Source organism: Symphalangus syndactylus, chromosome 4, assembly GCF_028878055.3.
Source record: "Symphalangus syndactylus isolate Jambi chromosome 4, NHGRI_mSymSyn1-v2.1_pri, whole genome shotgun sequence".
In the NCBI taxonomy this organism is placed as follows: Eukaryota; Metazoa; Chordata; class Mammalia; order Primates; family Hylobatidae; genus Symphalangus; species Symphalangus syndactylus.
The window spans coordinates 68,991,105-69,004,974 of NC_072426.2; the positions used below are offsets into that span (position 1 = coordinate 68,991,105).

At 37.3% G+C, this 13,870-nt stretch overlaps 1 protein-coding gene across 4 annotated transcripts in view; it reads right to left on the minus strand.

Moving 5' to 3' along the window:
- ODAD2 (outer dynein arm docking complex subunit 2) overlaps window positions 1–13,870 on the minus strand; it is a 261,250-nt gene that overhangs the window by 225,441 nt on the left and 21,939 nt on the right. For all 4 annotated transcript variants that reach the window (XM_063637276.1, XM_055275003.2, XM_063637275.1 and 1 more), the window contains exons 8-9: window positions 7,059–7,264; window positions 4,878–4,973 (exon numbers count right to left, since the gene is read on the minus strand). In XM_063637276.1, the coding sequence (XP_063493346.1) occupies window positions 4,878–4,973; window positions 7,059–7,264 (302 nt within the window). The remainder of the gene's footprint in view (window positions 1–4,877; window positions 4,974–7,058; window positions 7,265–13,870) is intronic.

The window sequence follows — 13,870 nt, forward strand, 5'->3', positions numbered from 1 at the left end:
CTAGTTGTAATGGGAGCTGTTCATCTTGGTTCCTAGATGAGCTGGGGTAGTCTTTTAACTTACGTGTGCTTTGGTTTCCTCACCTGCAAATTGGGGATGATAATAGCAATTAGTATGTAAAAAGCTTATAACAATGCCTGGCATAGTGTGAAATATGTGTTAGATAGTTCTGTATTATCATGCGTGTCCATTCACCAAACGTGCATGGAGGGCCTGTTGGCTGCCAGGTATCAAGGGAACACTACTGAAGAATGCTGTCTTTCGGTATCTTTCTTAAACTCCAAGGAAAAGCTGTGGTTTTGTTTTTGAAGATCTGATCTGTTTTCATCTTAGGGACCACATAAATTAAGTAACAGGTTAGGTTTTTGTCTTTACCTTGATCTTCAGCAAGAACAGAATCAAATCTGTGGTCTATGAGTAATTATCTAAGTTCCTATTATTTTGTAGCTCAGTACCTTGTCCACTTTGGTCACCATCAGAAAATTTTTATTTCTGTGTTTTCTTGTATTGTCTTAGTAAGTTCCATGGAGGCAAGGACCATTTCTGTCTTTTATACTGTCTCCCCTAGCACAAGGAAGGCACTCAATAAATATTTGCTAGAAGAATTAACAAATTAAAGAAAGTATGAATAAGTGAATGAAAAAATGACTTCAGTCTAGGTTAAGATTTTGGAAGAAGGGTACTTCTGGTGATAATCCCAGGAAGTGGCAGTAGCAGCAGCTTGATGGAGAGGAGGCAACAGTCAGTGAGACCGAAACCAGGGAGTGCATAGGCCAAGATTTGGTACTGGTTTTCCTCTTGGGGTTTCAGGTTTTTCAAGATGATGATGGGACGTAGGATGAAAGTGATAGTCAGTCAATGTCAAAATCATCAGTGATAATGGATCCATAGAAAACAGCAACCAGGAAGAGATCGAGACCACAGTGAAACCCCATCTCTACTAAAAATACAAAAAATTAGCCGGGCGTGGTGGCGGGCGCCTGTAGTCCCAGCTACTCGGAGAGGCTGAGGCAGGAGAATGGCATGAACCCGGGAGGCGGAGCTTGCAGTGAGCCGAGATTGCGCCACTGCACTCCAGCCTGGGCGACAGAGCGAGACTCCGTCTCAAAAAAAAAAAAAAAAAAAAAAAAAAAAAAAAAAAAAAGAAAACAGCAACCAGGAAAGACAGAGGGTTATATTAGCCTCATAGGAAAGGAGGTCTAATCTGAAGAGTAAGGTAGTTTGAAGCAATAAAGAGGAGATTTCTGCCTATGGTCCCCATGCCCTGTGGTTACACAGGGCCTGGGAAAAGAAGATCTGAAGGAGAATCGCTGCTGTCATGGAAAAGTTTCAATAAATGCAAGAAAGGAGAGCATGGAAGCTTTGGTGCATAGGGTGAGGATATAAGGAAATTCATTTCCTTGTAGTATAAGGGGGGCCAAGGAAAAAATGTAGAAGAAAGAGCAAAGTGGAAGAATGATTCATTTGAGATATTGCAGAGCAAGATACGGGGGAGAGTCCAGGAGGAGACAGGACTCATTCGAGTTTGCATTTAGAGTAGTGTCCATGGGTAAGAGGAACCCAAGAATCCTGCCTGCCACCCCCTGTAGTAGTGTATTCATTCTGGGTTCCCATTAATCTTTAGAAAATGTATCTGGGTCCCCAGTAATCCATAAAAGGGTTATTGACACCCTACACAGTGCAAACCTGGAGTGAAATCAACCAGGGCTGAAAACGGGCCATCTGCAGATGTTTAACTTGGATTTACAAAAACTGAATTAGTGGAATCACGATCATTGTGCTGTAATTATAAAAAGACTTACGAGAAGGTACACTTTATTCCTCATCGCTCTAGAAGTTTCTAACTCAACATTAAGCTCACGGGCAAGGACTAGTCCATTTAAGCCTTCATGCTCACATCAATTCATTCTCATTTTCTTTGTTTCTCTCCCTCCTCTGCTCTCTTCAACTCCCAGTGGTTTCTCGTCCATAAAAGTCTTTTCTAGTCTATTCCATTTTGGAGCATAGGAAGAGGATAGGCAATTTTTAAATTTTATTAATTTGTAAGATTCCATTATTCTCTTAATTTCTTACAGTTTTTTTTGGCACAGAGAGCCCCCAGTTTTTGCACTTCCAAAAGCCAATTTGTGTGTAAAACACTATGATTATGCTCTCTGGACCCTGGAAGAGGGAAAGCCTGAATTGAAGCATCTGTTCCCATTTAATGAGCCACCTGAGTGAAGTTTCCAGTAGATCCGGTCTACTCAAGAAGTGACTTAAACTTAACTCAAAGATTCCAGATTGAAGCATATAGTAGAATAAGCCTAAATTCTTTGGGGAAAGCCTAAATTCACCTTCCCTTAGTCTAACAAGGTCCTGGAGTTGAGGGCAGAGTGAATTAGGTCTACCCAATCACTCCACAATCCCATTTTAAAAAGCAGCGCCCCAAAGAAAAGCTGTCCTTTTTTTTTCCAATTGATGAATCCTTTGATAGCTAACTTTAAAATGCTTTTCCTACTGGATATGATTTCTTTCAATCCTGTCCCATGGCAACTGCATATTCAGGAGGTAAAAAGAAGCAAACGTCAATGCTGAATTGATCTACAAACTCCACCTTAAGAAATACTTCTCTACCACAGAATTCTATCCACTTAGGCAAGATTAGACACAGAGAACCTTTCATTTTTATCACTGAGTAATAGCTGTTGCTTAGATACATTAAAACTTTACCTTATCTATTACCCTGAAGCTCTCTAACTCACTAAAAATTGAAATACTTTCGGCCCAATATCTGTTTCAGGAAAGATGAAGTAGATATACTTTTCCCTATTTCTCCCACCAAGCACAACTAAAAATCTGGATATTGCACATAAAACAAACATAAGGTGACTCTGAAAGGTAGAGAAAAAGAAGAGGACTACCTAGGGATCTGAAGACCTGTGGCTCAACACAGCGGTGCATTCCCTGGGTTTTCTTTTTGTCTAGACTGGGTACTGGAAAAGCCAGCAAAGCAGAAACTCCTGGGGGTGCAGGCAAAAAAGGGACCTAAGAAAGTCCTGCTCTGTCTAATTCAAAGGGCCAGAAAAGGAAAACCTAAGACAGAAAATGTTTAGACAACAAAAGATCTATGTCAATTAAGACCACACATAACAGCGTGGCCCAAGTCTACCTCTTACAGCAAAGGCCAAGTGAAGAGCCTAGGGCTCGACCTTTATCAGACTGTAAGAAAACGCTGCAACCCACCTGCTGGGGTGGCCTCAGAGAAGCCCTGACAGAGAGTCAGATGCTCACTGGCAAAAATGAAGTCACTCCCCGAACTGTGATGTCAATAGAGCCCACTGACAAAGTAACCAAGGACTCCCCCATCACACGGTCCGGCTGGTATCAGCAGAGGCATAGGTGGAGCATGAACTCCCACTACCCTCCAGAAATAATGAGGACTCCCTTGCCTGACCCCCCAGGCATCAATGAAGGCCTATGGGAAAACCTGCTATTTCAATTCCTCACCAGCCTGGGGAAGCAACACATACCTCATTCTGCCAATATGGTGGCAGAGAAGGCCTTCTAAAATATAAGATTTAGGCCGGGTACAGTGGCTCACATTTGTAATCCCAGCACTTTGGGAGGCTGAGGCAGGCAGATCACTTGAGGTCAGGAATTCAAGACCAGCCTGGCCAACATGGCAAAACCCCGTATCTACTAAAAATAAAAAAATTAGCTGGGTGTGGTAGCGCACGCCTGTAATCGCAGCTACTCAGGAGGCTGAGGCAGAAGAACTGCTTGAACTCGGGAGGTGGAGGTTGCAGTAAGTCAAGATTGCACCACTGCACTCCAGCCTGGGTGACAGACAAGACTCTGTCTCAAACAAATAAATAAATAATTTAAATAAGATCCAGAATCTCATAATAACCAAAATGTCTACATTTCAGCTGAAAATTATTTGTCATACCAAGAATGGGGAAGATCTCATCTTAAATGAGAAAAGACAATTTAAAAATGCCAATATCAACGTGATGAAGATGTATGAATTATCTGACAAAGATATGAAAGCCACCATCATAACAATATTTCAACAAGCACTATGAACATGCTTGAAACAAATGAAAAAAATAGAAAGTCTCAGCAAAGAAAGAGAAGATAGAAAAGAAAAACCAAACGGAAATTTTGGAATTAAAAATTGTAAATGAAATTAAAAACTCACTGAATGAAATTAGCAGAAGAATAGGGCAGAAGAAAAAAATAAATAAACTTGAAGATAGAACAACAGAATTGGCTCAATCTGAACAACGTAGAGAAAAAAATAACTGAAAAAATCAGTGAACGCAGCCTCAAGGAACTGTGAGATTGTAACAAAAGCACTAATATCCACCACTCTGAAGCTAATAAAAGTGGCTGACCCTTATCTTCCAGACATGTCACTTCTTTTGTCAAACTGAAAATCAAGTAAAAAGTTTACTAGTTGGCCTCATATTTAATTTTTAATTGTTTTCGTTAGCAATAACATAGACCACTTCAAAATCGGCAGTCATTTGTGATCAGCAAAGGGAGGCTCAGACAGATGACATAACTTTGCCAGGACATGATTGTTCAGAGGCAAGACATCAGTTAGGAGCCCAGTGTTCCTAAACTTAGTTCAATGCTCTTTGCATTAAATACATTTCTTTTCCCACAGTCAACTAATACTAGTAAATCACTGTATTTTGGGTAACTGCATTAGAATAGTATCGTGAAAAAGTATTTAAAGAAATCCAGTGTGACCACTTTTACTAACATTCCTAGTAACCGTCAGTGTAAACATCTTGGGACCCTAATAGTAAGAATGCCATTAATCTGCATGCTCAGTAGCCCACTGTGTGAGGGTGGCTTTAGGGAACTTGTCATGCTGACCAGAAACATACCGAAGTAATTGTGCTCTTCCGTGGGAAACAGATGGTCTTGGTTTTTCAAGTTTTCCTGTGCGCTTGTCCTCTTGGATTTCTTTTGCTGAGCCTTTGCTTTAAAAAAATATATACAAATATATTAGCTTTATTGCTTTATGCTAATTAATAAAAAATAAAAGATGGCAATGTAGATATATACTCCATTATTTCCATGTGCTCAAATGATGTGTGTTCCTGACAGAGTTCCAGCCTCATTCTGACACTCGGAGCTGTCTCTTTCACTCTTTCAGCACAGCCCTGTGTTTTACATATTGAAGAAACTTTCTGTCCAGCACCTAGGAACAGGTCTTCACAGGCTGCCACTGTTGGTGTGAATCCTGCACCCGATGCCTTCTACTCTAGGTACGTATCGCCCCCAGTTATAGTTGTCTATTTTCTTATCTTCCCCACCCAACATTGCAACAGGGCCTGCACCTGGTTTTCCAGGTATTTGCAGGCTTTGCATAGTCCTTGGCATTCGGTGTTCTCCCTTGAATACCTGCTAAGGAATCTCATGCTTGAAAGAGTAAGCATATGGAAAAAGCAGTATTTTAAAACTCACTTGCCAGTTAACAGAGTTGCCCATGCATTTTTCATTTTCACATTGACTCTTTGAAACAGAGCCACAAAAGTCAAACACCCCAAAATTGATGAGAATCAATCAGAGGAGCCGGTGTCTCCCCTCTCCACAGGACTCCGTTCTTCAAAGAGCTCTCTGGGTTTGCTTCCAAAACACAATCACCCCGTGGTTCTCAGAATCCCTGCAGGAGAAGGTCCCTGTGTGATCAACCAGGAGTCAGTTCTTAACCCAAAACTGGGACAACGCAGAATATCACCTATAGGCCGCGACTTGTAAACTATTTGTTAAATTTTAAAAAGTGGGCTGGGTGCAGTGGCTCACACCTGTAATCCCAGCACTTTGGGAGGCCGAAGTGGGCAGATTACTTGAGCTCAGGAGTTCGAGACTAGCCTGGCCAACATGGCAAAACCCCAACTCTACCAAAAATATAAAAATTAGCCAGGCATGGTGTCACACACCTGTAATCCCAGCTACTCGGGAGGCTGAAGGAAGAGAATCGCTTGAATCTGGGAAGCAGAGGTTGCAGTGAGCCAAGTTTGTGCCACTGCAGCCTGGATGATAGCGAGACTCTGTCTCAAAAAATAAATAAATAAATAAATAAATAAATAAATAAATAAATAAAGCTCTAGGTGTTTCAGACTGCCCCAGCATTTAAGTAGCATTGGCCCTCAATTTTTGCTTTGACGCCTGTTTATATACAAAACAATGGCACTTGTTTTGTATATTTCATACACTCATCAAGCCAGTGTCCACTTCATATAGGCCCATTCATATTCTTGAGACTCTAGCCTTTTCATAGTATTAAAGTTCTGTTAGACATTATCTCTATGACAGTTTCCCTGATTAACACCATGTAATTTTCATCATTCCACACTTTCCCAGTGCTTACTTCACCAGGTCTCGAGCATGATTTTTACGCTTCCCCTGTGACTTCTCCAAGTGTTTTATCATCTTTTCTGCATATTATTTGTCCTGACTCACCAACTATATGAAAGGAGAATTGTGTTTTTCTCTTCCCTTCACAGTGCTCCACACACAAACTCTATCAAATCTTTCTGCTTGGAATACAAAGAGGAGCAGAAAGGAATCAACCTGTGCCTTGGAGGGACATGTAAATATCTACTCAGTATTTTTCTATTATAAAATAAACTTCTGGCCAGACGCAGTGACTCATGCCTGTAATCCCAGCATTTTGGGAGGCTGAGGTGGCAGATCACTTGAGGTCAGGAGTTTGAGATCAGTCTGGCCAACGTGGTATAACCCTGTCTCTACTAAAATTACAAAAAATAAAAAATTAGCCATGCGTGGTGGCACGTGCCTGTAATCCCAGCTACTCAGGAGGCTGAAGCAGGAGAATCACTTGAACTCAGGAGGCAGAGGTTGCAGCGAGTCGAGATTGCACCACTGCACTCCTGCCTGGGCAACAGAGCAAGACTCCATCTCAAAAAAATAAAATAAAATAAAATATAAAATAAAATAAAATAAAATAAAATAAAATAGATAAAATAAAGTTCTGTGAAAAAATAGGTTAATATGGTTACTAAAGATGCATCTGAAAACAAATGCAAATGTCTACATACTCTTTGTAATTAACAGTGGTCTTCCAGTTTAAGCTTGGTTCCCATCTCTTGGTCATTTGATTCCTCCCGAAATTAATTTGGTTCTTCTCCAGTGACCTCTTGTCTGAACCAGAAATGTCTTTGCGGAGGGTAGCTGCTTCTTCCTTCTTGGGGGCTTTGCTAAGCTGATCCTTTTCCTTTTGCTGGTCTTCACTGAAGCTAATTCCCTTTATTTAAAAAATGAGAATAATTTTTAATGTCATCTGAATTATCTAGTGTTCTCTGAAGATTAATGCCAGTGGTAAATTCAGGAAAGGAAGTCTCAGATGCATCTAACTTGTGGTCCTTAGTAACAGCTAAATAGGGGCAACATCAAGACTAAGGCTTCTGTTGGAGTTAGGTGGATAGTAACGTGATGTTCCTAAACTCACACCTCTGCTGCAGCACAACTCACAACAGCAGGGCTGGACCTGCTCATTCCTCACCACCACCAAAAAATTCAACTAAAACCCTCTATTGAATAAAACACATCATATTTAAATGACTTGAACCAAAGATAAAGGGAACATCTTGAAGGTAGACAGGTATGAAATATTAAATACAGAGGAACGAACATAAGAATTTTAAGAGACCTCTCATCAGAAACACTGCAAACCAGAAGAAAAGAGAGTAACATCTTTAAAGCACTAAAAAGGAAAAAACAAAAGACCATGTCAACCCAAAATTCTATACTAAGAATAAAACAAAAATCTTTCAAAAATGAAAGCAAAATAAAAACCTTCACAGATGAACAAAAACAGAGAATTCACCGCCAGAAGACCTGTGCTAGAAATGTTAAATAAAATTATCCAGTCAGGAGTAATATCATGCCAGCCAGAAACATGAATCTATGCAAAAAAATTAAAAGCTGCAGAAATGGTAAAAATAAATATACAAGACTTTGTGTATTATTTTTAATCATTCTAAAATATAATTGACTATCTAAAGCAAAAATAGTAACAACGTTTTGAGGAGTTTATGACATGTAGAAATAAAATGTGTGACAACAATAACACAAAGTATAGGGAGGGGTATTCAAGGTATATTGTTGTAAGTTTCTTAAGCTATTCATGAATTTTAGAATTTTACTTAAAGGAGACGTGACAAATTCGAGATATATATCATAAGCCAGAGGGCAGCTAAGAAACTTTTAGTAAGAAATATAACTAGTAAACCAATAGCATAAATAAAATGGAATCATTTTAAAAAGCTCAATTCAAAAGGGGCAGAGGAAGGAAAAAAACCACAAGGAACAGATGAAACAAATAGAAAACATGTAGCAAGATAGTAAATTTAAATTTAACTGTATTAGTAGTTACATCAAATGAAAGTGTTTACACACATCAATTAAATGAGAAATCATCAAATTGGATGAAAAAGGAGACCTAACTATCTGTGGCCTAAAGAAACTATTTTATATATAAAGATACAAATACATCAGAAGTAAAAGGCTGGAGAAGAATAGTTTATGCAAACAATAATCAAAAGAAAGCAGGAATGGCCATATTAAAATCAGACAATATCGACTCCAAAGCAAATAATAATTACAGGGACAAAGAGGAGCACACACACTAATAGAGGATCAATTGGCACACAATTGTAAACGTTTATTCATCAAACAACAGAATTTCATAACATATGAAGGAAACACAGCTAAAAGGAAAAGTAGATAAATCCATAATTGGTAGACTTCAAAACTCTCTCAGTAATCAATAAAATGAGCAGAAAAAAACATCAGTAATGATATAGAAGACCTGAGCAACACAATCAGACAACTTGACTTAATTGACATTTAAAAGACACACCTCTCATTAACACCAGAATACAGTCTCCTCAAATGTACAAGGAAAAAATCACCAACATAGATCATATACTGGGCCATAAAATGAACATTAATAAGTTTAAAGTAACTAAAATCATATAAATATCTTAATACATTGGAACTGAACTAGAAATTAGTAAAAGAAAGATCTACAGAAACTCCTCATATATATTGAATAAAAATAACATATATCAAAAATCTGTGGAACATAATTTATACAATGCTCATAAAGAAATTTGCAGCATGAACTCTTATGGTTAAAAATAATATATGCATACATACATACATACATACATACATACACACACTGAGACAGCCAGATCACTTGAAGCCAGGAGTTCAAGACCAGCCTGGCTAACATGGCAAAACCCCAACTGTACCAAAAATAAAACAATGTATTTTGGGTTCAGGGGTACATGCGCAGGCTTGTTATATAGATAAACTCATGTCACAGGGGTTTGCTGTACAGATGATTTCATCATTCAGGTACCAAGCCTAGTACCCAATAGTTATTTTTTCTGATCTTCTCCCTCCTCCCACCCTCCACTCTCAAGTAGGCCCCAGGGTCTATTGTTCCCCTTTGTGTCCATGTGTTCTCATCATTTAGCTCCCATTTATAAGTGGAACAGGGGGTAATTGGTTTTCTTCTTAAAAAGGACAGGATCACATTCTTTTTTATGGCTGCACAGTATTCCATGGCATATATGTACCACATTTTCTTTATCCAGTCTCCCACTGATGGCCATTTAGGTTGATTTGATTTCTTTGCTACTGCGAATAGTGCTGCAATGAACATATGTGTGCATGTGTCTTTATGTGATGATTTATATTTCTCTGGGTATATACCCAGTAATGAAGTTGCTAGATTAAATGGTAGCTCTGTTTTTAGCTCCTTCAGGAATTGCCACACTGTTTTCCACAATGATTGAACTAATTTACACACCCACCAACAGTGTATAAGTATTCTCTTTTTTCTGCAACTTCACCAGCATTTGCTATATTTTGACTTTTTAATAACAGCCATTCTGACTGGTGTAAGATGATATTTCATTATGGTTTTGATTTGCGTATCTCAAATAATCAGTGATATTGAGCTTTTTTCACGTGCTTGTTGACCACATGTATGTCTTCTTTTGAAAAGTATCTGTTCATGTCCTTTGACCACTTTTTAGTGGGGTTGTTTGTTTTTTTCTTGTAAACCCATTCTTTATGGATGCTGGATATTAAACCTTTGTCAGATGCACAGCTTGCAAATATTTTCTCCCATTCTGTAGGTTGTCTGTTTATTCTGTTGACAGTTTGCTGTGCAGAAGCTCTTATGTTTAATTAGATCCCACTTGTCAATCTTTGCTTTTGTTGCGATTGCTTTTGGCATCTTCGTCATGAAATCTTTGCCAGTTTCTATGTCAAAAATGGCATTGCCTAGGTTGTCTTCCAGGGTTTTTATAGTTTTGAGTTTTACATTTAAGTCTTTTATCCCTCTTGAGTTGATTTTTGTATATGGTATAAGAAAGGGGTCCAGTTTCAATCTTCTGCATATGGCTAGCCAGTTATCCCAGCACCATTTATTGAATAGGGAGTCCTTTCCCCATTCTTTGTTTTTGTCAGCTTTGCTGTAAATCAGATGGTTGTAGGTGTGCAGCCTTGTTTCTGGGCTCTCTATTCTGTTTCATTGGTCTATGTGTCTGCTTTTTATGCCAGTACAGTGTTGTTTTGGTTACTGTAGCCCTGTGGTATAGTTTGAAGTTGGGTAGCGTGATACCTCCAGCTTTGGTTTTTTTTTTTTTTTGCTTAGGATTGCCTTGGCTATTATTTCTGGTTACATATTAATTTTAAAATAGTTTTTTTCTATTCTGTGAAGAATGTTGTTAGCAATTTGATAGGAATAGCATTGAATCTATAAATTGCTTTGGGCAGTATGGCCATTTGAATGATATTTACTCTTCAATCTATGAGCATAGGATGTTTTTCCATTTGTTTGTGTCATCTCTGATTTCTTTGTAGTGTTTTGTAATTCTCACTGTAGAGATCTTTCACCTTTCTGGTTAGCTCTGTTCCTAGGTATTTTATTCTTTTTGTGATAATTGTGAATGGGATTGCATTCCTGATTTGGCTCTTGGCTTGGCTGTTGTTGGTGTACAGGAATTCTGGCGATTTTGTATGTTGATACATTGATTTTGTATCCTGAAACGTTGCTGAAGTTGTTTATCAGCTAAAGCAGCTTTTGGGCTGAGGATCCCTTGTTTTATGTGCTCCAAGTAAAACATTATTCACAACTGAATTCATCAGAATTTTTTCAAACGTAAATATGACTAGATTAAATTAAATGTATTGTAACATTTTTTAAAAACTGGAGAAATAAGAGTAAATAAACCCAAATAAAAAGACATAAACATCAAAGTAAAGTAAAAAAGATAAAAATTAAACCTAAAGCTAGTTACTTGAGGAAATTCAGTAAATCTACAGTCCTACAGCTATAGGTGGATCAAAATTAAAAAACCACAAATGACCAATATTAGGAATGAGAGAGGTAACAATGACTACAAAGTCTACAGATATTAAAAGGTCAATAAGAGAATACTATGAAAAAAACTTATGCCAATAAATCTGGCAACTTACACCAAATGAACAAATTCCTTTAAGACAATCTAATCTACCAAAGCTCCCTCAGGAAGAAATAGACAACCTGTATAGTGCCATAACTATCAAATAAATTGAATTTGTAGTTAAAATTTTTCCCATAAAGAATATTCCAGGCCCAGATGGCTTTCACCAAACATTTCTATCAAACATTTAATAAACCTACCAAACATTTAATAAACAAACAATATTAATTCTATACAAACTCTTCCAAAAAATTGAAGAGAAGATGAAACTTTCTAAATCATTCTATAATGTCAGTATTACTTCAATACCAAAACCAGACAAAGATACTAAAGAAAACAAAGCTACACATTAATAACTTTATGAACATAGGTGCAAAACTTCTTAACAAAATCTTAGCAAATTAAATCTGATAATGTATATAAAAGATTCCAGTGGGGTTTGTCTCAGAAATGTAAGGTTGGTTTGTCACTTGAAAAATTAATCAATGTAATTAATCACATTAACAAACTAAAAGAGAGGAAAAAAACACGATTCTCTCCACAGTACACAAAGAAACATTTGATAAAATCCAGTATTCATTCCTAATAAAAGTTCTCAATGACTCAGAATAGAAGCCTTGAACTTGTAAATGGTTAGCATCAAACTTAATTGAAAGATTTCCTGTAATATCAGGAACAAGAGACCATTTCTATTCAATTTTTTACTGGTAATTCCAGCTAGTGTATTAAGGAAATAAAAAGAAATAAAAAACTGTTGAGATTGGGAAGGAAGAGTTGAGATTAGGAAGAAAGGAGTAAGAAAATGATCTTTATTCACTGACAATATCTACACAGAAAATCCTCTGGAATGTACAAACAAGGTACTAGAACTAATAAGTGAGTTTAGCAAAATTTCAGGATATAAAATCAGCATACAAAAATCAAGTGTATATTTATACAATAGCAACAAATGACTAGAAATAGAAAATTTAAAACTCATTAACAATACCCCAAAATATGAAATAAAGATAAGTTTCAAAAGAGATGTATAAGACCTGTATATTGAAAGCTACAAAACATTGGTGAGAGAAATTTACTAAGACCTAAATAAATGGAGAGACATGCTATGTTCATGGATTAGAAAATTCAATATTAACATGTCCATTTTTCCTAAATTCGCCTATAAATTCAAGGCAATCTCAACCATAATTCCATCAGGCAATTTTTTAAGATATTGACATGCTGGCTCTAATATTCTTATGGATATGCAAAAGACCTAGAATAGCCAAAAAAACTTTTTTAAAGAACACCATTGGAGGATTTAAAATAAACAACTTCAAGACTTATCATAAAGCTAGAGTAATCAAGGCAGTGTGGTATTGGTGTAAAAATAGAGAAATCAAAGTTACAGTATGAAGTGTTCAGAATATATTCACAAACAAATGGACGACTAATTTTTGACAAAGTTATAAAGGTAATTCAGTGGAAAAACAATAGGTTTATTTTTGACAAATGATGCTGGAACAACTAGATAAGCAAAAGAAAAAATGAACTTTGATCCATACCCCATATACACAAACCAAATTAAAGTGGATCATAGACATAGATTGGAAAGGTAAAATTGAAAAACCTCCAGAAGAAAACATTAGAGAAATTCTTCATTATACTGGGTTTGGAAAAGCGTTATAAAACACTATAAGGAAAAAATAAGTTGGACTTTATCAAAATTGAAGACTCTTGTTCTTTGAAAGACACTGCTTGGAGAATAAAAATACAAGAGCCGGCTGGGCATGGTGGCTCACACTTGTAATCCCAGCACTTTGAGAGGCCAAGGTGGGCAGATCACAAGGTCAGGAGATCGAGACCTTCCTGACTAACATGGTGAAAACCCATCTCTACTAAAAATACAAACAAAAATTAGCCAGGCGTGGTGGCGGGTGCCTGTAGTCCCAGAGAATGGTGTGAACCCGGGAGGTGGAGCTTGCAACACGCCGAGATCGTGCCACTGCACTCCAGCCTGGGCGACAGAGAGAGACTCCGTCTCAAAAAAAAAAAAAAAAAGAAAGAAAAAGAAAAGAAGAAAAAAGAAAAATACAAGACCCAGATTGGGATGAAATATTTATATTTCATGTATCTAACAGAATATATAAGCCAAGAACATATATAAAGATCTGTTGCAACTCAATAAAAAACTGAATAGCCCAATGAAAAAAATGGACAGAGTCCGAATAGACACTTTACCACATAAGATATGTGAATGGCCAATAAGCACATGAAAAGATGCATTCAAGAACTGCAAATTAAAACCAAATGAGATACCAGTACACACCTATTAGAATGTCTGTAGTTAAAGGACTGACCATATCAGTTAATGATGAGTATGTGGA